The 22135-nt window shown below is 42.5% G+C and overlaps 2 protein-coding genes and 1 long non-coding RNA gene across 8 annotated transcripts in view; 2 read left to right on the top strand and 1 right to left on the bottom strand.

The window, feature by feature from the left end:
- LOC111255520 (uncharacterized) overlaps window positions 1-12241 on the top strand; it is a 31927-nt gene extending 19686 nt beyond the window's left edge. For 2 of the 6 annotated variants that reach the window (XM_086974916.1, XM_086974910.1), the window contains one exon: window positions 11883-12199. In XM_086974916.1, coding sequence (XP_086831042.1) covers window positions 11883-11961 — 79 coding nt within the window. In that variant the 3' untranslated portion in view covers window positions 11962-12199. Of the gene's footprint in view, window positions 1-1649; window positions 2077-11882 lie in introns of those variants that run through there. The other 4 variants (XR_015317136.1, XM_086974947.1, XM_086974933.1 and 1 more) reach the window with 4 other exon arrangements.
- LOC111255518 (uncharacterized) overlaps window positions 1-22135 on the bottom strand; it is a 185383-nt gene that overhangs the window by 161245 nt on the left and 2003 nt on the right. The gene's annotated exons all lie outside the window — the stretch shown is intronic.
- On the top strand, window positions 19370-21788 carry LOC147759000 (uncharacterized). Its single transcript, XR_015317157.1, has 2 exons — window positions 19370-19446; window positions 19683-21788. It is a non-coding gene; the product is annotated as an uncharacterized LOC147759000 (long non-coding RNA).

The following is a 22135-nucleotide window of genomic DNA, read 5'->3' as shown; positions in this document are numbered from 1 at the left end:
CCGGTAATTCGAACGCAGTAACTTCAGAGCTGGAGTTAATACACAATAGAAGTGGTGGGCACTAGACGTAAACGGGCTGAAAACAGCCAACTTCTCAGTTGAAATGCTTCTATTAGTGATAGTGAACGATTTGTTATGAATATTCAGCTTCTGCTGTTGCTGTTGTTACTGGCGGGAGTTACTGAATCCGAACGGAATGAAGCTACATCGGTAACAGCCGAATGTGGATTGGATCGGTGTTATTTCCCCTATTCATGGGCTGTGAATAGGACAAAAGAACGGCATGCCAACTAATTCATTGCTTAAAATACCAGTACTGTAGCAGCGCTTACAAAGCACGACGCATACGACCTGACCTTACTATAATAGGTTCCGTTCTACAAGCAATGACTCTCCGCCTCGCTTCCTCTCACTGACCAGACAACTGGTAAATGACGAAAAAGCTAGCCTACAGAGAGGATACTGCCGCTTAAACTAGGAAACTGAGTGGGGACATTTAATGGCCCCTCATGTTACCAACAAATGTACAATATATCTTCATTTTATTGCTTGTTCGTGTGCGTAAGCGTCTGCGTGTAGGGTGTGCAGAATTCGAGTGTTTTACGGCGCAGGATAAGTCAATACGATCCAATATTCAGTCCAGCAACTATCACTATTAGAATGATTTTGTTCCATACATACGCCACAGTCCTGTCAAGCAGTTGTTAGCTGATTAAGCGCGTATTTTAATCTTGATCCTACGATAATGGAATCTTATACTTGGACTTCCAAGCGTCACATGAAATAGCGCTCATCATTTCGTTGCCCTAATTTTCCCATTGTCAATCCACGTTAATTTTCCGTCGAAAGTGAACCACTCCATTTATATGAGACGTTACAAACCTACAATATATACATTCATACAAGAGTTACGATTAGGCGAAGTGTGTCTACGAGGAAAAATTGCAACGAAGGAGCCCACTGTGGCCGCGTCGATTGCAGCTTGAGACTTCGCACCTCATCTTCGCTCGAGGACCACCTAGGCATTTGGCGGATAGCGTTTGACAAACTCAGCTGAATAAAGACAAACAAAGACTTATATATTTATAGTCGATCTTTCCTGTACTCGGTTAGTTATGGACGAGCGCACAACTAGCGCAAGTTAGCGTCGGGCGTCAGCCCGCGATGTCCGTACCGTACGAAATACACAATGCAGAATGGAACTATTCCTAGTTTCTTGATGGCCCGCGGTAACCTTGCCGCCTTCGTACGTACTGACATCACGCCGACGCGGTTTCGTACCCTTCCAGATCATTTAATAATCGCTCGCTTTCGAGACATCAGTAGCAGCACAAAAAACAAGTGGGGAGAAACTTTATATAATATAAGAGTGAGTAGAAGTAAATATATTAATAGACCATTACCGCCAAACAAATGCAGTATGAATCCCATCGATAGTTGAAATTCTGTAACAGATCTGTGAGAATCATAACATAGGCTACTAAATCTCTCATAAGAAAAAATTGTACACGAATCATAGATCTACTTGTGTGATTCTACATTACATTGAAACCTAACGAATCTCATGACCACCGTCAATCTGGCAAAGCTTATTTCTGCTGTTACAACGGCAACTCATATTATCTTTTTCCGGTTGGTTATTCTGTCAGTATTGCAGATTTCAACTAAGTCAACAACATTGATTCCGAGGACCTCTAGCCTTATCACCTATTAGCCTAGTATTACGATCTCTCTTGGATTATACAACAAGGCTTGATAACGAGTTTCAGTATGGCACTAGCAGGAACAAAGAGGTCAGTGGTCGCCAGAATTAGTCTAGAGGCAGCTATAAAAACAAAGACAGCATAGACAGCTGCAAACACCATTAAACGGCCGAACAGTCCAACAATCAAAGACCCAACCCCGGAAACCCAACTTTCACCTCGGTAAACGGTAAAGGCCCACATCTATCTCGATTTAGTTCAAGCTACGTGTAATCATAGAAACAAATGCAGTCATATTTCGCGTGTTTGTCTGATGTTCTGAGTTCAGCGGTGTTATTAAGATTGTGCTATCTGATATTCGTTTCGACTTCATACTTGCGTTCGGCAGTATTCAGTGGACAACGGAAGTACCGCTGTGTTCGGATGTCCGGCTCACTTTCCGATTTTAGCGGCTTATGACGTAGTCCACGATTGGTCACGTGCATTTGTGGCCAATGTTATTTAACTCGGTTCTGCTTAGAGCTGAAAAAAGAATTGACCCGGTCTGCGCGCTCTTTATCTACTACATGCGTTTATATGTGCATACTATATATAGACATTTGTATCGAAATAGAAATTGGCGAAAAGGGACGACCTCGTAAAGGTGCCATTTTCCATCTGTTAATCATTTCCGACTGTCCAACCGTTGTATGTAATGGCGTCTGCTCAAGCCATCAATGAGTGATCCGACGTCATCGGGAAATGAGCGAAAAGCAGCCCCCAAAAGCATCACTGTCCAAAGAAACATCTGGCTTCTCTTTGCAACTATCTCTAGAGCGTCTATAGTCTGCTTTTGTGAGACTGTTCGGCATGAAACAATCTGCACTATATGCTTTGCAAGAATCCACCGTCATTCAAAGCGTATATATTATTTTCAAAGGACAACTAGAGGTAAAGGAAAAACGCGCACAACGTAAATTCCCATAACAGTACACTAACATTGATCAGCTAAATATGAAGCTGGTATAAATGGAGTCTAAGTTCGTTCGACGAGCCAAGCTAGTTCAGGTACTCAAGCATGCCAAGATGAACTAGTTTCGGCTCCTTCCAGCTGAAATAAACCTTTGATGCTAGCGAAAAGGCAGTGCCGCGCAATGATTTCAAGCCTAAAGCAAGTGCATCTAGATGAGCCTACTTTGAATGGAGTGGACTCGCATGCTCGCAGATTGTTTGGCCAAATGCGTCGAGCCTGTAACAATAATGTGCGACGTACTTTTTCGCCTTATTACTAGCGTTATGAACTGTCCCTTGCGTATGTCTAGTTCGTCCGCGTGCGATAGCGTTCAAGATTACGGGACGCAGGAATATTTATCATAACAACCATGGCGTCAATGTGAAGCAATCAGAATAAAATTAATGCATTGAAATTTGGTACGCATGGTAACAGATAATATGTAGCCTAGACAGCACATCATTATTACGGATACTATACACAGAATACAATACCCGAAAGAAATAGGACACATGCGAACTTGCTGCAGAGTGTCGTTGGCTCCGCGAGACTCACGGCGATCATCGATATATTGCTTCACACATTTGCACACAATAATGAGCCAGAAAGGAACAAAAACGGGAGCACCAAACTGATGGCAGAAGAATTCTGTCCACTATCCAAAGTGTACTGAATTGGAATTCAGCGACAAGTCGTCTGAGGTGAGCTGAAAAGAGGGCAGTCGCTAGGGTTGTGTAATAGCAATGTGAGGGTAAGCGTCTCAAGCGATTAAGGGTTACATCCACCTGCATATATGTTCAACGAGAAACGAGGTAGAGCGTTTATTCGGTACTGGTTCACACAGAGCAACGCATAGACGCATATGTGAGTCTACCTAGGTGAAATTCCCTGATGGATGCCCACGCAAACGGAAGTTGGTATAATCGCACATAACCACACAAGTTTTCTCCGATACGGAACGAAGAGTTCCTCCTGAACCTTGCCTGATATAATCATACCTTATTACATCGATCTTATGAGGGGAAGTGCGGGTAGAACATAAACAAAGTTGCTGCTTTACCTGGATCACTTGCCAAATTCGGTTTTCATAAAAGCGAAACAGATTTTTCCATTGGGCTACATTTCTCTTCATTTATTCCGGTCAAATCATTTTTCAGAAAGAAAAACCTCCATAAACTGGGCTTTCATTAAAGTCTTACAAGCAGTGAATTTATCTACACGTACCTGTTTGTTTTTTCACGTGGTACCCTCTAGTTGAAGCGCAACTGTCTATCGTCGAATTCACTCCGGCTAGAGTATACCTACATTACCGCTTAGCACACATGGTCGCATAGAAATACTTTTCACTTAGTACATCTATTCTAGCATAAATGGAGACCGCAATACATCTACATCGGTAGCCGCAGTGGCGCTAGTGGTACGCATTTATGATTACATCACTACATCTTTGTGGCAGAAGGAAGAATAGACAGCTTATTATTGCCGCTGGCCAACGACTGATGTTGCTGATTTTTGCTGCTGCAACAACAGCCGCATCGTGCAATGGCGCTCCTAATGGTCGCGATAATGATACTAGGCCGCCCCAGCTCCGCCGGTAGAAGACGCGCGGCCAGCGTCCATCCGTTCGTCGACGGAACGAACCAGCAAATGAACTGCTAAAGCTTACAACTGCTACGGAGCAATAGCAGCACAGAATTGTCGTAGTTTTTTATGTATATATAATACTGTCCGTAATAGTTGTAACCAGTAAAGTATTCAGGCTGGGAGCGCTGTCGAACCTGCCAGTAGCAATTATCGACAAAGCGTCAGGCACACAAACAGGAGGGGAACTAAGTTACGGACAAAGCAACATCGGCTGTCACATCGAAGCTGTCGAGGTCAACCATCGAATCATCGCGAGTCTACCCGCAACTGTTACTTTTGTCTCTCCTCGTGTATCCGGCCGGCTGGTAACACCTTTTCGTAAAATTGAACAGTATCATTATGCATGGCAAGAACGAAGCACCGGATGGTCGACAGCCGTCGAACTGTAACTAGATAGAAATACGCATAAAACGAAGGTTGACCTACGCTACATTAAGCGATACTGTTGCAATTGTAAGAACATGACGAGTCGCCAGCATCATCGGTCGGTGAAAAGAACATAGAACATTGGCAAAAGCAGCTGCGTGCTCTACAAACGCAGTTTAATTACGTGTAATTTACTTTGTTTTGACTAGGTAATATTTTTCAATAGTTATGACTTTTATTAGTAGAATCGAGCATCATTTTGTACGGCCATTGTTCGAGCATTCAATATATTCAGTATACTGCTGATGCTTGTGCATGCAATTTACTATACGCACGGGATTCATTAAAGAGAGGCTGTTCATCACACATGTGGAGAGAAACCTTGTTAGAATTTAAGAGGGGCAATCATTTATCACTAACTTTGCGGGATCAGTTATGCATATACGAAAATTTGGCTACGCTGCCAATAATGCTGCGTAGTAGTAGGAAACAGGACAAACATAGTATTTATCTATGTTCGTCTTGTTTCCGAAAAGACAATGTATAATATATGGATTAATTTGAAGAGCTGCATAACTGTCCCATCGCGCGTTTTCTCGATATTTAAACTTGGGTCATACCGGTCCATTCTTAGTCTTGTTTAAAAAAATCGGCTTATTACGCATGGCGCTACACAAAAGGTGTCAACGTACACAGCCAACGGCTCCTTGCTGAAAGCACGAACTGCGTGATAATGGTAGTAGTCGTTTTAGCTTGATCCCAATGGACGAATTATGCCCAAAATAGTTGAATCATTAGAGACCAGATATGTGGGTTCAATAGTAAAAAGAATAAAACATGGACAAATCGAATGAAATTTTCCACGATCGGCATCGATAATGCCATTCAACGGAATCCTTACATTCTCAGTAGAAGACAGAGTACAAATGAACGGCCCGCGTGGACAGGTGTCATCCGCCAGTATCGCATGCAATCAACCCGATTATATCGGTGACGGCGTGGTCTGGGTGGCTAGCGTGTTGCCGCCCGACCACGACTCAATATCAGAAAGCTGCATGGAACCTAAGGTTGTTGGAAAAAGGTGGACAAAGCTGAAGACTGCACGGAAGATACACCACACTGTTACGCATGTGATGTCGGGCACCACAGAGCTACTTCTATGCGGTGCCCGAAGTATTTAAGAACAACTGAAGATGCACAGACCAAGTGCATGCCTTTTTAATCCGTAGCAGCTGAACATGCAAATACCGGAGAAAACGCGTCAACATGACTGATAGAAAAAGGAAAATAGAGATGCTGACGATATGCCTTGTGGGACAGCGCGAATATTGAAGATAGATCCTTGCGCGTTAAGTCTTTAATTGCGTGTTAAGCGGGTTAATGCGTGGTAAGCATTGAAAATGCGATTTTGACCCAGGAATTTATAATGCGGCAGCATTATTATTATTATTATCTTCAAAAATGGTTGCACTAGACGGATCTAATTGTTGTTAATGATGGCAAGACAGCCACTTTCGTGCGCAGAAATCAGCAATCTTCTATCGATCTAACGACTTCGGGACACGACGTTCTTCCCAATGTTGACGAACTGCGAGTAGCAAAAAGCCTGAGTAGAAGCGATAACGGGTACCCGGTTTTTAAGGCCCGCGGTGACGAGCAGGCGACAAACCAAGTTACCCCGCCTACAATGACCCTAAAAGCTGAAATCGACAGGCTTGTTACCAAACAGTGACCAGTGAAGTACCCGATAAGTAAGAAATTAGAGAATGAATAGTGGGTTCTGCGAAAACTTTATTTCTGACCAAGGTCAACAGGTTCACACCCGGCCAGACACAGCTGCTGGCAGCCAGCTTATTATTGGTGGGATGTAGGAATTGCGGCAGCATGCAGAGAATCGATCTAGTTCCACATATTTTACAGGAGGAGACACTAAGTTGTAAACAAGAAAGCACTTGCCGGAATCAAGCAAAGAACTTGAGTTTTCTTACAGCAGTTTTCTCGAAGCAGTGAATAGAGGAAGTTGAAATAGACAATTTTGGGCTACTCTTCAAATCGTCACGAATGAATTAAGCAAAAAATCCCCTTGCTTACCTGCCAATCAGGTTGAAAACATGTTCAATCATCTCCTTTTAGGACAGCCATTCAGATTGTCGGGGAATACGCCCTGAAATCACTGCGGAGGAAATTTAAAACGCAAAGCAACAACTAACAATATATAAAGCACCAGACCCTGGCGAAGCCTTTACTGAAGTAGGAAGTGTCAAAAGACGACCAAAAATGTCTAGAAAACTGGCGTACTACCTCCTCAGAGAAAGACAGTTTTCTAAGATCCGGAAGGATCCACCAATGGTGTTGATTCTCAGACCGAAAAACAAAACCATCCCATCAGCATACCTCTTGATTTGTCTGCTGAACAACGGTGAAAATCATATAAAATATGATCATTGCCGCACAGGAGGAAGAAATTGAGACACCATACAACTTCCATTGCGGGATTCAAAGAGTTAAATCTGCCATCAGAGCAATTTAGTAAGACGCACCACGAATACGCAGAGAAGGATCTTAGGAGGAGAAATTTCGTCCCAATATACTCTCAAGTGCCTCTTTATACAGCCAATTGGCAGGTAATAGTAACGGCGTTAAAAAGAAAGTAGAGTATCTCCTTGCCTGAAACGAATCATCACGTCTTATTTAGATATCAGGAGTTGGACATCGGTGAAAGAAGTCCCTTAAGGATCACTACTTCGTTCAACGTTGTAAAATTTAACATTCTAAAATTTAAAATCTAAAATTTAACATTTAACAGTGGTATACGCGGCCGGCCCGGTGGTGCTTGTGACGACTGGAGGGCAAGACAAACGTCGCCTTGCACACGATCAATGTTTGGATGAAGAAGCATCCCTTCGGGATGCGCTGAAGCAACATGAGGCCATCTCCTGGGTGAGTAAGAAAAGAGTTGGAAAAGTCAACCGTAGGCTCGACGAATCACCAATAAGGGTTAACCTTACGGCCACCTATCTAGGAGTAATACTAGACATAGTTGCCGACAGGTACAATCCATGCTAAATACGCGATTGGTAAGACGACAAGGAGCATAGCGAACTTGGCATGGCCCATGTTCAAAGTCCAAACGGCCACCTAACACACTGGACGCCCACTGACTTTAGTAGCGAAATCAGTCACATTCTACGCCTCCCTGTTTTGGGACGACATCGCTCTAGAGAAAAAAGAGTGCAGGACTACACTTTTACCCTCTCAACAATTAGTGGCCATCAGGACATGTCTTACCCTAGCTAGGACGATCTCTTGGGATCTTCTGGCAAGCTAGAGTGCTGAGTGATATCTAGACGGAAGTATAGATTTGTCGAAAGCAAGAAAAGACGCTTTGGCAAAACGACAATGACAGTAAAAGGGGTTTGGACCCTAGGACTTCGGCTACTGGACGCATAGCCTTATATCTGATGTCTATACCAGTGATTTAACAGGCCAGGCGAGGTATCACATAGAGTAATTTAAATGTATACTGACTATGGGCAATTTCAAACGTTTATGGCGAAAATCGGGAGGTCTACGGTCACTGCTTGCGTCCTGCAGGCTTCTCAGCACGCGATACTTGATTGCGAAGCTCTCCTAAGATATTATGCGCGAAATGGGGGACGGTCACATATGAAAGACAATTAAAGAAATTATTGACGATATGAATACTTTGCAAAACCTAAAAATCGCTGAAGTGGCTCTCTTTAAAGAGGTAACGAGAAAGGAAAAAAAATTTTAAAAAAACGAGGGCGAAAGAAAAACAATTCTCTACTCATGGGTCGGAAGTAATACTAAACGTCTAGCGGTCTACGTGAGGGTACATACTGAAGGTGTAAAATTTCTTCAGTAAACCCTGGGTTTATCATAGTGGTTATCATGAATAAGTTGAATCGTCTGCTACGGGGGGGGGGGGGGTCAAGTTGCCCCAAGTGCCACATAAGAGAGGGGAAGCTTTGGAACGAACCTGTAAGCAGTTTTCCTTCCGTCTATGTTTAGATGACAAACATTCCCTCTTCACTTCAAAGAGAAACAAAAGAAATTCTAGTGGGAACGAGTCTTTGAGGCCGTAGTTGAAAAATATGAGTTCGAGAGCTTGTTCACATGATGACGTGTGAACCTACTGAGTATTAGAGAAAAACCATTAGACGTATATATTGATTGTATATATTGTAAGATTGATTTTTTCATCAGCTGTTTAATAGTTAATAACTGTTACTATAATTTGATATCAACTCAACTGGACGTCAGCTTTTTAATGACACTGAATTGTCATCATAAATCCGTGTTCAGTTGTAGAAAGCTTTTCATAAATCTCGCAGAGGCAATTACAATGTCCTTGTTAAAGTTCCTCTTTTATTTTTGTATCAGTCTTTTTTATTTGATTATTAATTTGCGCATGCGCTGTTAACGAGACATACTCCTTCAATGTTTTATAGTTAATATTCTAGCGTTATCTGAATACAAATTGTCCAGCTTCATATCATGTAGGTAACAGAAGTTTTAAAAAACAACGGTCCGCAGCACTTTCATCGTAGTTATCATTTCCAGGTAATTCGGACATTGTGATTACAGATTTGATCAAATTATAGATATGTCGATAAATAATTGAGTCATTTAAAGTTCAGATTGCTCCATCTGTCTAAGTAGTCCTACATCGTGTATCGCCCCGATAAGAAAGAAGTTCGTTATTTATTTGGCCGAAAAAATTATTTAGCCCATAGTTGATATTACCTTCAGTGGTACCCAGTGATGCATGGTGGCTTTTCGCCATTGTTACTTACGGCGGAGCATTTGTAAACCGTCTTACTTTCTGAAGTTACGCTTGTTACTGTTGCTTTGATACTTATCAAAACTATTAGTGTTTGAGATCTCTCCATTTATTTCTATTGTCTTATTCATCCATCATGGCCGTTCTTATTTTTAGAGTAGGAGTGGCCACAGACGACTCACCGAAGTTACGATCAAACGCCGATGGATTGTCGACCAGACCTGCAAAGGCTCTTGTTAGGACGGCGTGGCCAACTAGCGTTGTTGCCGCATGTTTAAGTGCACGATAGACACGCAGCCTTAGCTTAAGTCATCGCCAGAGGCTACAATAGTTTACATAGGTATAGTTGAGGCGAGGAGTCGCGTCATCGTTCGACCGCAGTCGTGTGCTGGCGACCATCAGCCACTCGTTCCGAGCATGGAAATATGAAAGAAAGCAGATAAGGCCCTAACCTTAGACCACCGTCTACAATATTAACTATCGGCTTTAGCCTACTTCACGTAATGTTTAGCTTCTCTCGGCTAAGTTGGACCGTCCTGTGTGTGCGTTCTGCGTCTTGGGGTTTCACCTATGCCCACTAAGGCGGAAGCCTAGTTGGATGCCAATTATATGCATGTGGGTAAGTTTGTTCGCGTCTGTCGGTGTAGTTTTGTCGGATGTCTGTCTGTCGTGCGCACAAGATCAGCCGTACCACAATACAGAAAATGCCACTTGTCATTGTGGCCTGGCTCGTTTGTCGTGTTCGTTGCTGCTATTAGCAGGATTATCATTGCTCTGCGATGAATATGGGGAGTAGTATTTTTATCTAGCCCGTAGTCAGTAGTAATGTTGATCACCAATAACCGCGCTCGCAAGTCCCTGCTGCTGCTTCGCACTGCTCCGCTTCATGAATTCGCGTGGTGGCGTGTCTTGGTGTCTGTGATGTAAGCAACGCCAGTGCCACCTGGTGATTGACAGAGACAATTGTAGAGATGGCCACAGTACAACAATAGCAACAGCAACTGTAACCGTAATACGACTACCAGCAGCTGTAGCAGCAGACGACGTAACAATGAAAGCCCTGAGGTAATAGGTGTAGAAGCACAGCAACGGTCACGACAGAATGTATGCCGCACAGCGAGTTCTTAAGTACGCCATCACCGTCATCGTCGTCATCAACAACGGCAGAAAATCGCCGGACTCCGGTCGCTTTCGGCAAACAGAAACTTACGCAAAACGATTTTTCAATTTTCTGTAGTAAAGCGTCGAACGAGTCCACCGACCGAACGACCCGTTTTCGCCAGACTGCACTTCATAAAACCATCACATACTTATAGAGTACACAGAGTACAAACATACGGAGAGATAGGCATACACCGATAGGCTCGCTTCGATGGTAGCTGTAACAACACTACTACGATTTGACATTTGCCTAAACGGGAAAGAAAAAAGAGAGGTAAAGTATGAATCGGCACGTGGGCAGATAGAGGTCTACGACTCACACTGAAGATCTGTTGACCGTAGCTGCCATAGTTTAGGCCATGTCTGCATAGAGAGTTTACAACAAGAACCGAATTCAGCCCTTCTGTTGTACTCATTTTCTGCGCAACGGAGACGAAGCCAACGCCACACCAACAATGCAAAGTCTTCAGCCAGCAACATTTTCGAATCCAAAATCTGGATCCTGTGCGAAAATGGTTGAGGCCATCAGTCACTGCAGTGCTCGTAATGTAGTTAGTTGTAGATTCGTAATTGGGCACAATAGATGCGGCGAGTCCAGCTAAGCGGTTAAGGCCGCCGAGTAGCAGTTTGGTATCTTGGGCCATTTGGTTATTTATCGTGCGGTCGGCTTGTCTGCGTAAGCAGACGAACGTTAGCGATAACAATGAGAATTTCAATCAAATTTCATTGCTTATAGATTTGAGTTGCTGTAGGAGGCAATTTATATACGAAGCTCATCCATCTGCCAATTGCCTGATATCTCATTTCGTATTGTTTTGCCAACCACGAAAAAGCTAACAGAAGGCTATCAGTATAGCAAGCCGGATCGACATCGGATCTTTACAATTTCTTTTAGTCGTCAGTCGGTCAGCGAAACAGAATTCACCGTCTGTATCTGAACCAAATTGTTATACTGATTCTGTCTATTATACATTATGCTGATAACAAATGGCAAACATGTAGTGTATCTGAATATAAAGATAGTGGCGTTGGACATCTAGTAAGATAACAGACGATGTAGAACGTATGCTTGTGTTTTGAGTAAACATTTTGACAGCATAGTGATAGATACCTCTTAATAGACCGATACAACATGTTAGAAGTACTTCAGCTGTACGCTACAAGCTATGTCACTAGAATGATGTGCCAAAAATCCTTCGTCGTCTATTTTCAGTGACTCAGACGAATACCTGGCTGCTGGCGGTAGCAGAGTGCCTACTAGTCGAAAATCTACACCCGCAGAAGTGAAATAAACTGAGTCAAGGTTAGCGACAGCCGGTAACGAACGACAAGTCGTTACCCGTCCGGGAGGCTTCTGGTGCCTGAAAATATCAAATTTATGGCCCAAAAGTTATTTCGTACAAATATTGTCGTCGCGTGGACATAGCGGTCACATAAACTGAAGGTTCCAAATAAAACATTCCGAAGCTAACTTCACAGTTTTTCAGTTGTGATATCTATATTCTATTATATCTTCTAAACACAGCAACTTCCCCTGCCCGGTTCAGATCCATATAATCAAATCATTGATTACCTACGTAGCTTGGCATGTTAAAGACAGTATAAGTTAAGTTCGAAATTAAATGAAAATTTCCTAAAATCTAATCTAACTAACCTAGGATTCTGTGAAAATAATTTTAAAAAAATTATAATTAACCGCATCAGAAATGTTAACTTTACACATCCAGCACATGCGTATATGTCTTCTTTAGTCGAGGATGAATGCCTAAAAGCTAATGAAGATCTTCCCAGTGCAGTCTAGTAACAAGATGTCCGTTCGTATTGCTTCTCAGCTAAAAATCATATGGCCTTTCTGGAAGTTGTGGAACTGCAATCGCGGATGTGCGGAACTCTAATAGCAAACAAGCAGACATAAAATTGGCTAACATAATTTTTGTTTACGCTTATTAACGTTACAATTTAATAAGACAGGTGCAAAATAACTAAATCAAAATTGCCACTGAAATGAATGCGACTCAAAGCCAAACGCTTTACGAATGTTGAAAAAAATATACGTACTATTAAAAAAAAAAATTACCGGAACATCCAGGAAGCTTCCGTACCAAAGCGAAAACATAAAGGAAAAAAACTTCTAATTAAGCGATAAGGCAACAACGACAAAGTTCAGTAAGTAGATAAGATGACTCAAATGACACATCTAAGAAAGGCGAAAAGTTACAATCAAAAGAGCTGTTTGCCTCAAGCCCCAGACCAAAGAGTGATGCACCAAACGGCTCCCGGAGAGAACCATATCGAAAATGTTGCTTTTATTACTTCATATTCTTCCTCTAACAACTGCAGCATTTTCAATTGCTTTTCGCATCAACGTCATTGTTCAGAGTGATGCTTCGTCTACGGGTTAGTAACTTTAGTCCCTCATCGCTGCATAACAGCGAAGCCAAAAGGGCTCAATACAGCCTGAAAACCCGAAACCTATACAAGCGAATGTTCTTGTTGGTCAATCGATTAGCCCTTATTCATTGCTATCCAATGCTGTCGATAGCCACTAGCCATAAAAACTAGCGTTTTAAGCGTAAATCTAGCCCCCGTCGAAGTCCTAACGAAAATAATGCATGATGGGCAACAGTTGCAGTAGCTAGCGATAGAGTGGTTTAGCTTCCATGTCATCAGTCGCCATAGAAGCCTCGAATCATCAGTGAGGTATGAAGAATAGGATCAAGTTGAGAGAAACAGTCGAGACGTTCACTGAGCTGAAACATCGAACGGTAACTTACGACAGTTGCTCATCACTATGGTACTTCAGGCACGCGCGTGCGGACGGTGGAGGCAACCGCTGAGCACGAATAACTGCTGCAGCAGCAGCAGCAGCAGCGAGAATCAAACAGGATCGAGAAGCGCAGCAAGAATAAGAACCGCAGCAGCCAATAGCAACAAAACAACGCAATGCCGTCTCCCTTTCTGCCCATCCCACATTAAAATCCATTTCCGTTTATCGGTAGAACCAACATCTCAGTACAATCGTCTTGAAGACCGTCATCACAGCCATCGTCGCTGTGATCGCCATTATCGTCACAAACATTGTGATTCTATTAATCGTCATATATGTATTATTCGATATGGCGAAATAGACTACATATGTATTGCTAAATTCGAACGTGCCCGCAACGGATATCTTTGTCTTTAAAGAGGCTTGCCACGAAGCAGCGAAGTTCTCGGGTAGATCTCGAATGGCATGAAGTGCTCTACGCAGAAGTCTAACAAAGTAGGTGCGGTAGATCAAGGGCGATGCAATAGTGAGCCAGAAAAGCGAAGCGAAGAAATATGGGAGGAGCAGGCAACTGGACATGGAAACAACAACGTCGCCTGTGACGCTGAACATCCACTAGCGAAGCATGCACGCAGATGCACGATGAATCGAGTGTCCGCCAAACGTCCGTAAACGATAAAACTATACAATACCGTGTAATGCTTTACTTTGATCGTTGTACATGGTGATAATAGATCACTAGCCACCACATTTGGGTCGAGAAAAGGCTACTAAAAAGAAAGTAACTAAAATAGGAAGGACTGCCATAACTGCCAAAATTAATATTAGCTTAACTTTTTAAAGGATGAAAGTCACATGCGCTTACATAACCGTAAAGAATTTGCGTCGCTGGCAAAATAACTATCAGCCATGTCTGCACTGGATATAGCTTCATTTCAGATGTGAGATAGGGCCAAACGAAACAACAATCAGTCATAGGGCGTCAACCTGACGAGAGGATCTGGTACGAATCGCGAATGTCCTAAATAGAAGGTCATTGCTGCATATTAGTGAGGCCCTCGATAAGGGTAGGTTAAGTACGTCGTGAAAGGGGCACCAAGAGGAACACTTTAAAATATATAGTATGATTCTTGAATACTAGCAAGTATCCCGTGGATGTGATAACGATAAACTGCGATGGTACGAGCAGCTATCGTGCTGACGAAGCTGATAAATAGAACAAATAACCTCGTTCAGGCGTTAGCACGCCAAACGGTAAAAGCTTTATGGTTTGCGCTGTTCTTTGTCACCTACCGTTAGTTAGTTTCGAATTAAGCTAATCGTCGTATTGAAAATAGTTTACGATATTAAAAACCTTACGGTATAGACGTTAATAGCTAAATAGCAACGAGTTACTATCTTCTATGGGCTTGGTTGACGCACCATGCTCTGCAATGGTTACAAAGAGAAATTGAGAATTCAGGACAAACCTCAAAATATAGATTTATGAAAAACTGATCATCGATGACTTTTCTTTCTTATCACCTCTCATTATTGTATCATGAACTTAACGTAAAAGAGAACAAAAGTGGGATAACTGTAGCGTGATTTTTATCGTCTTCTCGACCGCAACTACTTCAATGATAGTAGACGGTATCTGAGCACCTAGGTGCTACTAGGAGAAAAATGGTCGAAGACTGACTCCTCGAAACGAAATACTAACGACCTACTAGGTAAACGCAAAACTGGTCGCATAGTATTTTACTAACTGGCAGATAAAAAAAAAAAAAAAAAAAAGCCATAAATACATAATCAGCCAGATATATATGTTATAACATACGACTAAGATTTCAGTGAAAATGGCCAGGAGTCGCTCATTTACGTATCATAGTCAAAAGAGTTTATATTGCATTTGACGTAAAAAAAAATCACTAGCAGAGATATATATACAGAAAGACAACGAGCGTTAGTTTCCATTTGCGTCTGTTGCGAAACCTAGTGGAGGTTTGAAAAGAGCACATGTGTAAATAATTCACTCCATATATAACTTGCTATTGTGTGTATTCAAGATCGGGATTTCTCGTATTGTCTGACAGATAACGATATTAGCTCCCAATGATAGGCAATGGTTTTCAGCTTCCTCGGAAACAATCGTCTATGAAAAATAGAGTCGAGCGACATTTATCAATACCTGGTCCCATTTACTTCACTTCATTAAGTAACGAAAGACATCTTTGATTAGAGAAAACTTAGCCATATTGGGTACAGACAGGTTCGCAAATGTCGATTGAAGAATCTGTGCTCGCCTCGTTTCTACCACGCCTATTTTTAATTGAGTAAGTATGCGGAAAATAGCGACTTGTAATGGCGCTGTTCTGAAGGTAGTTGAGTCGCGGGACGATCGAAAAAAAAAAAAAGCCCGCCCATTGATGCCGATGGTGCCTGATGAATAGTCAATCTATTCGGATTGCGTATTAATGAAACACCAGACTTGTTTGAAGCGTATCACTCCACTCTCTGGCTAAAAACAGGCATAGGGATCCTTTTACGACTTCGCTGTAAGATCATTGGCATTTGCTTGCCACCCAGCCACGAATCAAACATCGAAATCTACTGGGCTCATGAATTTGCTTTCACAGGAATTTTTTATACGAGCCTCTTTAGTATTTAATTGAATTGAATTTTTGAGCTGCGGAAGAACATCGAAAAAGCAACGCGGACCAAATAAACCCGATGCCTCTTTGTAGCACCTATTCTATGTAATGCTCGATAAACGGAACGAGGGAGAAGGCGGAGGTGCCATACTGCAAAATTCGATTACCGCTTGTTATTGCTTCTGCGAATCCTGTGCCAATTTCAGTCGCTCGCTTTCGAAACCGTCTAAATATTGGTGACATAATGAACAAAAATAGATGTGTTTTATTTGTTTCGAAGAAGCGAGAATCATCATCATCCGCTATGTGAATGTGCTTTTCTAGAATGTCAGCAAACTTTAATTTAGGCTCTTTGTGATCACCCTTCATTGCTCAATAAACTAGAAAAAAACTATGCGTTTCCTAAGCATGATTCATTATAGCTCAATATTATAATTCTTTGGAGAGATCTTCGAAGAAGAGGTTTTGACGCGTCTAGAATACCCAGCAAAAAGAGAAATCCCTTATTTAGCTGTTCAAGTATCTTTATGACGACGAAACAATCTTTTCAGCAGTGCAGAAAAATAAGCATATTGTATTTTACCAAAAAGCCATCTGGTAATTGCAGCTTTACGGTACCCAATGACATCTGGCTCAGACAGAGAAATGTATGTTGACGTCGCCATAAAGTGCCACCAGGATGGCATTTTGTATCGAAATAAATAGATAACAAACGAAGCAATATTGACGCCATTGGTTCTTTACGTACGTCATTTGATGTCGGTTCAGTCTGAAGCGGATATAGTAGACTATAGCGTCTTATTCTATGATTAAGTGAGAAAATACACTATAGTTTGAGTATGCAAAGCACTGATCTTGGGGATCGTAGTTTTGATACTTGTCATCACGTACCTTTCGAACCATTGTCCATTCAATAACGAAACAATTTTGCGTCGCTCAGAGACTATTATTTTTTCATCAGATGGATGGAACCTGCATTTAGAATCTATGATAAAGCAGAACGCCAACACGGAATCCCATATCAATGCATGAATCGGCGACGACCACAGCATATACGTGATATTTACAACTTGAATGCAAGTAAAATAGGTATCGTTCATTTAATTTCATTCTTCTTTTTTTTTTTTTTTCGTAGTCAGAAAACAAATTTATAGTAGAAGCCCACTGGACAGGAATCAACTGTATGTGAACTATTATCTGGAGTCGCAACATTGTTGTATATCAAGATTACGTGTAGTTTTTTGCTGTTGTAATGCCCCCTGTATTTCCGACTGTTTTTACGCTGTTACATCGCGTTTCTATTTTACTTTGGCCGGCAGTTTAGCAGCTATTGTACCGATAGCGACAAGGACTTCGAGTTGGCGCTCCTAACCCTATAGGGGCGTCCGACTCTTATAGAAAGTAATATACACAAGACTCTTGCTACAGCTGCCCTCTGTCTTTGTTATTGCACTTTGCTACATTGACGGGACCAACAGCTTTCCAGGGGTAGACAAATGCGGATAGACGCAGTCAAGATGGCCAGTAAATGTTTGTGTGACCGTTTGTTGCTGGCGGATCACAACCACCGACTAGTTCCCGTGGCCGTTACCACCGGCAACAGGGGCAGCGGCAGCCTGGATGGTAACCAGCCACTTGCCAACGCGTCACTGGCCTTCGATGAGTCAACAAGTTCTGATGACTTCGTCGTCGTGAGGCCATCGTTGTCGGCGTACGACGGGGCATCACCAACGTCAGCAAAGCCCTGCTATCATGACTAGCAGGGGCACAAGCACACTATGGCGCACAACGATAACAGCTATCATTTCGACGCTAGTTATATTGAAAATAATGTTTGATAGATCTTCCTTTTTATTGGCAGCGAAGATTCTTAAACTTTTCTTGCTAACGATGGATGATCGAGCATGAAGATGTGTGGATAGATGAATATATGCATGTATGTATGTATGTGTCGAATTTTGTGTAGAAGATGCCTCAAACTGCAAACGGGTCGGGCAGTACAGACACATCTTAGTCCCCACTATTATACAACGTACGCACATCCACACCCACCCACACAGGGCCAATACAGAATAGCGGAACTGAGTTGTTTCCGAGCAGCAAAAGTAATTCTGCCGTTAAGTCATTGGTAGCGGCATCGGAATGATCGTCATAATTTGATGAATAATCCTAAGCGCGGCCTATCATCAGTCGTTTAGCAACTCTGCGTATGTGTGTCATGTACGTAACGTGTATCATACGCATCCCATGTTCATTTTTAGATTCTACTCTACTATATTCAAACGTAAATAGAAATATACGCTGCATATAAACGCTAATATAGTGCACTAAAGGCATAAAAAATAATAGATAAATTAGGTCGTCAGATGTCTACCTGCGCATGTTAGTCGTCGTAGCAGTAGTAGTGGTTATCGTTCCCGTAAAATCGTACTTGCTTCAGCCGTTGTTAATGACATCGTGGGTTTTCTTTCAACATATTGCTGTCGCTATGGTTGTATCTGGATTAGTGAGCACACAGATAGACGGCAGACAAACCGGAGACATGCGGTAACTAGATGGTTTCTCAAATTAGTAAGTAAACATTTAAGCCATCTTACTGCACAGTATTCATACACACAGACTTTGCATACACAGTCGTTGCAACACGTCTAAATTTGATTGATTTGTTATCGATTTCTCATTGGACGTTTTAAATTATGCCGCTGTAACCACTCGAACAGTTGGCGGCGACAGCGACTCTATTGCTGCTACTGATTATTGTTATTTGCCGTCTGACGCCGTGGGAATGAAGTCTCGGAGTAGTTCCAACTTACCTGGCTATCCTCTCAAATGAAAAGTAGCTCACTGTCTTAACTGTTCGCTAGGAATGTTTTTGTGACGACTATATGAATTGATTGACCTAGCTATTTTAGTGTTATTTAGCGGTATTTCTAATAGTGACTGGTTCCCGTCAGTTCGCACTAGTAGGCCATAGACATGGGAGAGATGGACAGTATTAACTGACGGAAATGAAAAATGACAACTTACGCCATTTTCAGCGACGGTAACTTTTTTCCCTCTCTTTTTCTCTCACAGTCACGCTGTCCCTTTGAGATGTCACCGTTTGCGGTTTTTAAAACTCCATTTATTTTTTGTCAAGAGGACGTCGCAGAGAACAAATCTCGAACAATTTCTATAAATACAAAACGTATAGATTTCGTATTTATAGATACAAAAAAAAATGTTAATGACGGCTTTAGCGTTTATTATGTGCTCTGCAGGATAAACGACATCGAAATCGAAAACGCATCTACTACTACCGTACGAACATGTAACGAACGTATTTCCTTACCTGCAAGCGGCAGGAACACAAATGACACTCCCCTGACATAATAACGGTAAGTTACTGTGAGAGGGTTCAAATGAGTTCTCACCAACAGGAGAAAGAAAAAAAAAGTTGATTCAGTTCAGACTGTGGCCAAACGGATAAAAATGAAAGCTGCTTATATAAGGACGCCACTATTACTGGGCGCTATATACGGGCGGAAATACATTCGACCCAAGAAGAACAGCGAATATTTTTTACTTACTACTTAATAAGATCCGTATGTTACTATTGAACGCCGAATTTCAGGGATTACGCTTTCTTCAATGTGGCATCCTATTCAGTCATCTGTCCAAAAACTGAAACGCCAAACTCTTTCAACATCATGAGATTTTCTACGATTATGTATACAGCAACAGTGGTGATTGATGTGACCGACTACTATGACGTGCAGATACCAACCATGCTGGTGGTTCACGGAAGTTAATGAAATCCAAATAAATCCGTACTAAATGATTCAATCAATTTGACCGTTCTAACACATCCAGAACGCTAGGTCTCTCTCGCGTCACTCTGTGCGCAAACAGAACGTTGTTGAAAATTATTTTCAGGTAGCAAAGTTCTGTTCACCTGAGACCACATCAGGCCCCGCGTGCGTTCTTCCCCGTATTAGTAGTATTTTTGTACAAGTATTTAATAGTATAAAAAAATAAACAACTACCCAAAACCCAAACTAAACACAAGAGAAATGTTGGAGAAGAATTCAGATTCAGGCCATTTTCTGAACATAGTTCCTTAGGGTCTCCCTTTCTCGTTTTTATCCTAATGCTTCTTTATACAGCACCGTCATATACATTGGGGCATTTTTCATGCGCGCACGCTTTGACCTTCTTATTTCGTCCACTTCGACGTTTATTCGCGCCCTTCGTTAGCTTATAAAGAAAGCAGAAGTGGCACAGATAAAAGAAAGTCCGGAAAAAATTATTCTGCCCTGCCTACCACGTCCTTACCGTTTGCACCTTCTGCGGCCGCTTTTTCGTGTTGCCGTCAATGGCGGTAGAAGGAAAAAATGGTGGAAGAAACCTTCCCGTCCGTCAGTGGTACCTACTATCCATAAGGACACAGAAGTCGTGCGTCCGTCGCTTGGTGCACATAAGCGCCGTCGACGATGCCCAGCCATGGATGGCTTCCCTTGTCATTTAGTCGCTGTTGTCGATCTCCGCTTCGACGTCAATTACGGTACAAACAGCACAAATTTCGCTGCTTTTTTCTTCAGCATCTTCGTTACTCGTCGTCGCTGTTGTCGTCGCCGTCGTCGTTGTTGTGATTGTCCAACGACGTCGAATGGAACGGGTGGACCCGATGCCATGTGCTGCTGTTTCACATCAAGCATTGCTGATAGTGCCATATTGTTGTTGCTACCAGCGCGAGTTGCTGTACTGTGTGGGATTTATCACCAGCGTCACCACACATTACCGCCTGCACAAACTGGCGCATAGCCAGTGGCCCGCTGGACTTACGTAGGCCGTTAGCCACTGCTGAGTCAGTCAGTACGTCGCTCACACGAAGGCACGAGTCAGGTGTTTCCGCCTCGGCCGAGCCCAGGCTCGTGCTTTTTGATCCCTTCTTCTACGATTCGTTCGAAACATTATTAGCTGAGGGCCTGCAACGACAGAAGCCATCGAACAAGCGGACGCAAGCTAACTGCAGCTGGCGAACGGCGAACGGCGAAACAGCGTGTAAATGGCAGACGCAGACGCCAGATAAACTGTAACGGCACGCAGCAATAGCAGCAGTCACAGCAGCAAAGTACGGAACCAAGCCCTTGCTCAAACGTTCGCGCTAACCACAGCACAGCACAGCACAGCACAGACACAGCAGCACTTTGTGGTAACAGCACAGCAACAACGTAGCGCCAAACGAACCAACCACCTGATCCAAGATGGCGGCCGCCAGTGCAGCAGTGAAAAGGACGCGTTGCTCACGGAAAAATGGTGAGAAAACAGGACGAAGGTTCAAGCAAATAGAATGCACGACCGGACAAAAACGATATGTCTTGTTTGGAGATGCGAGCACGCTGACTATTTTCGAGCTATCGTGACCATTTCAGAGTCTTAAACATCAACAATGCATACTCCGGTATCATGCAAAGATAGCTGAAATGACAACCATATGTAGATGCAGGGAACGAATCGATCTGTGAGTCCACGGTAACGACGGAGATGACAGGAAGCGGATCTCGCATAGACAGAATGCGACCTACACATTTGGCAATTAGAAGCATGCAGCTCAATTCGATTGTTTAAGACAAGCCATCAATAACAGTCATATTATACTTCCATGTTAAATGAATACTATGCAATAATAACAGTATTAATAAAAAAGCACAATTGAGTGTCGAAGCAGAATGTACAACAGGGATATTTCTCATTTAGAAGTGACCATGACTTTTCTGATGCGTCCAAAAAAATGTAAATCGTTTTACTTTCTTCAGCCTAAAATTGTACCGCCTTACCAAAAACTTTATGGGTGGAGTCTATACCAGCCGACAATATTGGTTTTCAACAACAACAAATGTGCATGAACATAAAAACGTTCTCATTACCTAAAACACTTTTGTGTGTCAAGACGAGTGTAACGTACGAAAATGTTATCAGCGAGTAGCCGTATTCAAAAGCATAGCTAGCAACTCTCAACTACTAATAGCACAGAGTCGGACCACTTTGACGCTGGAACAATCACTGGCATATTATAAGAAACCC

Source organism: Varroa destructor, unplaced genomic scaffold, assembly GCF_002443255.2.
Source record: "Varroa destructor unplaced genomic scaffold, Vdes_3.0 BEIS01000001.1, whole genome shotgun sequence".
NCBI classification, from domain to species: Eukaryota; Metazoa; Arthropoda; class Arachnida; order Mesostigmata; family Varroidae; genus Varroa; species Varroa destructor.
Note: the sequence above shows the minus strand (reverse complement) of the source record. Positions and strands in the feature narration are given on the sequence as shown.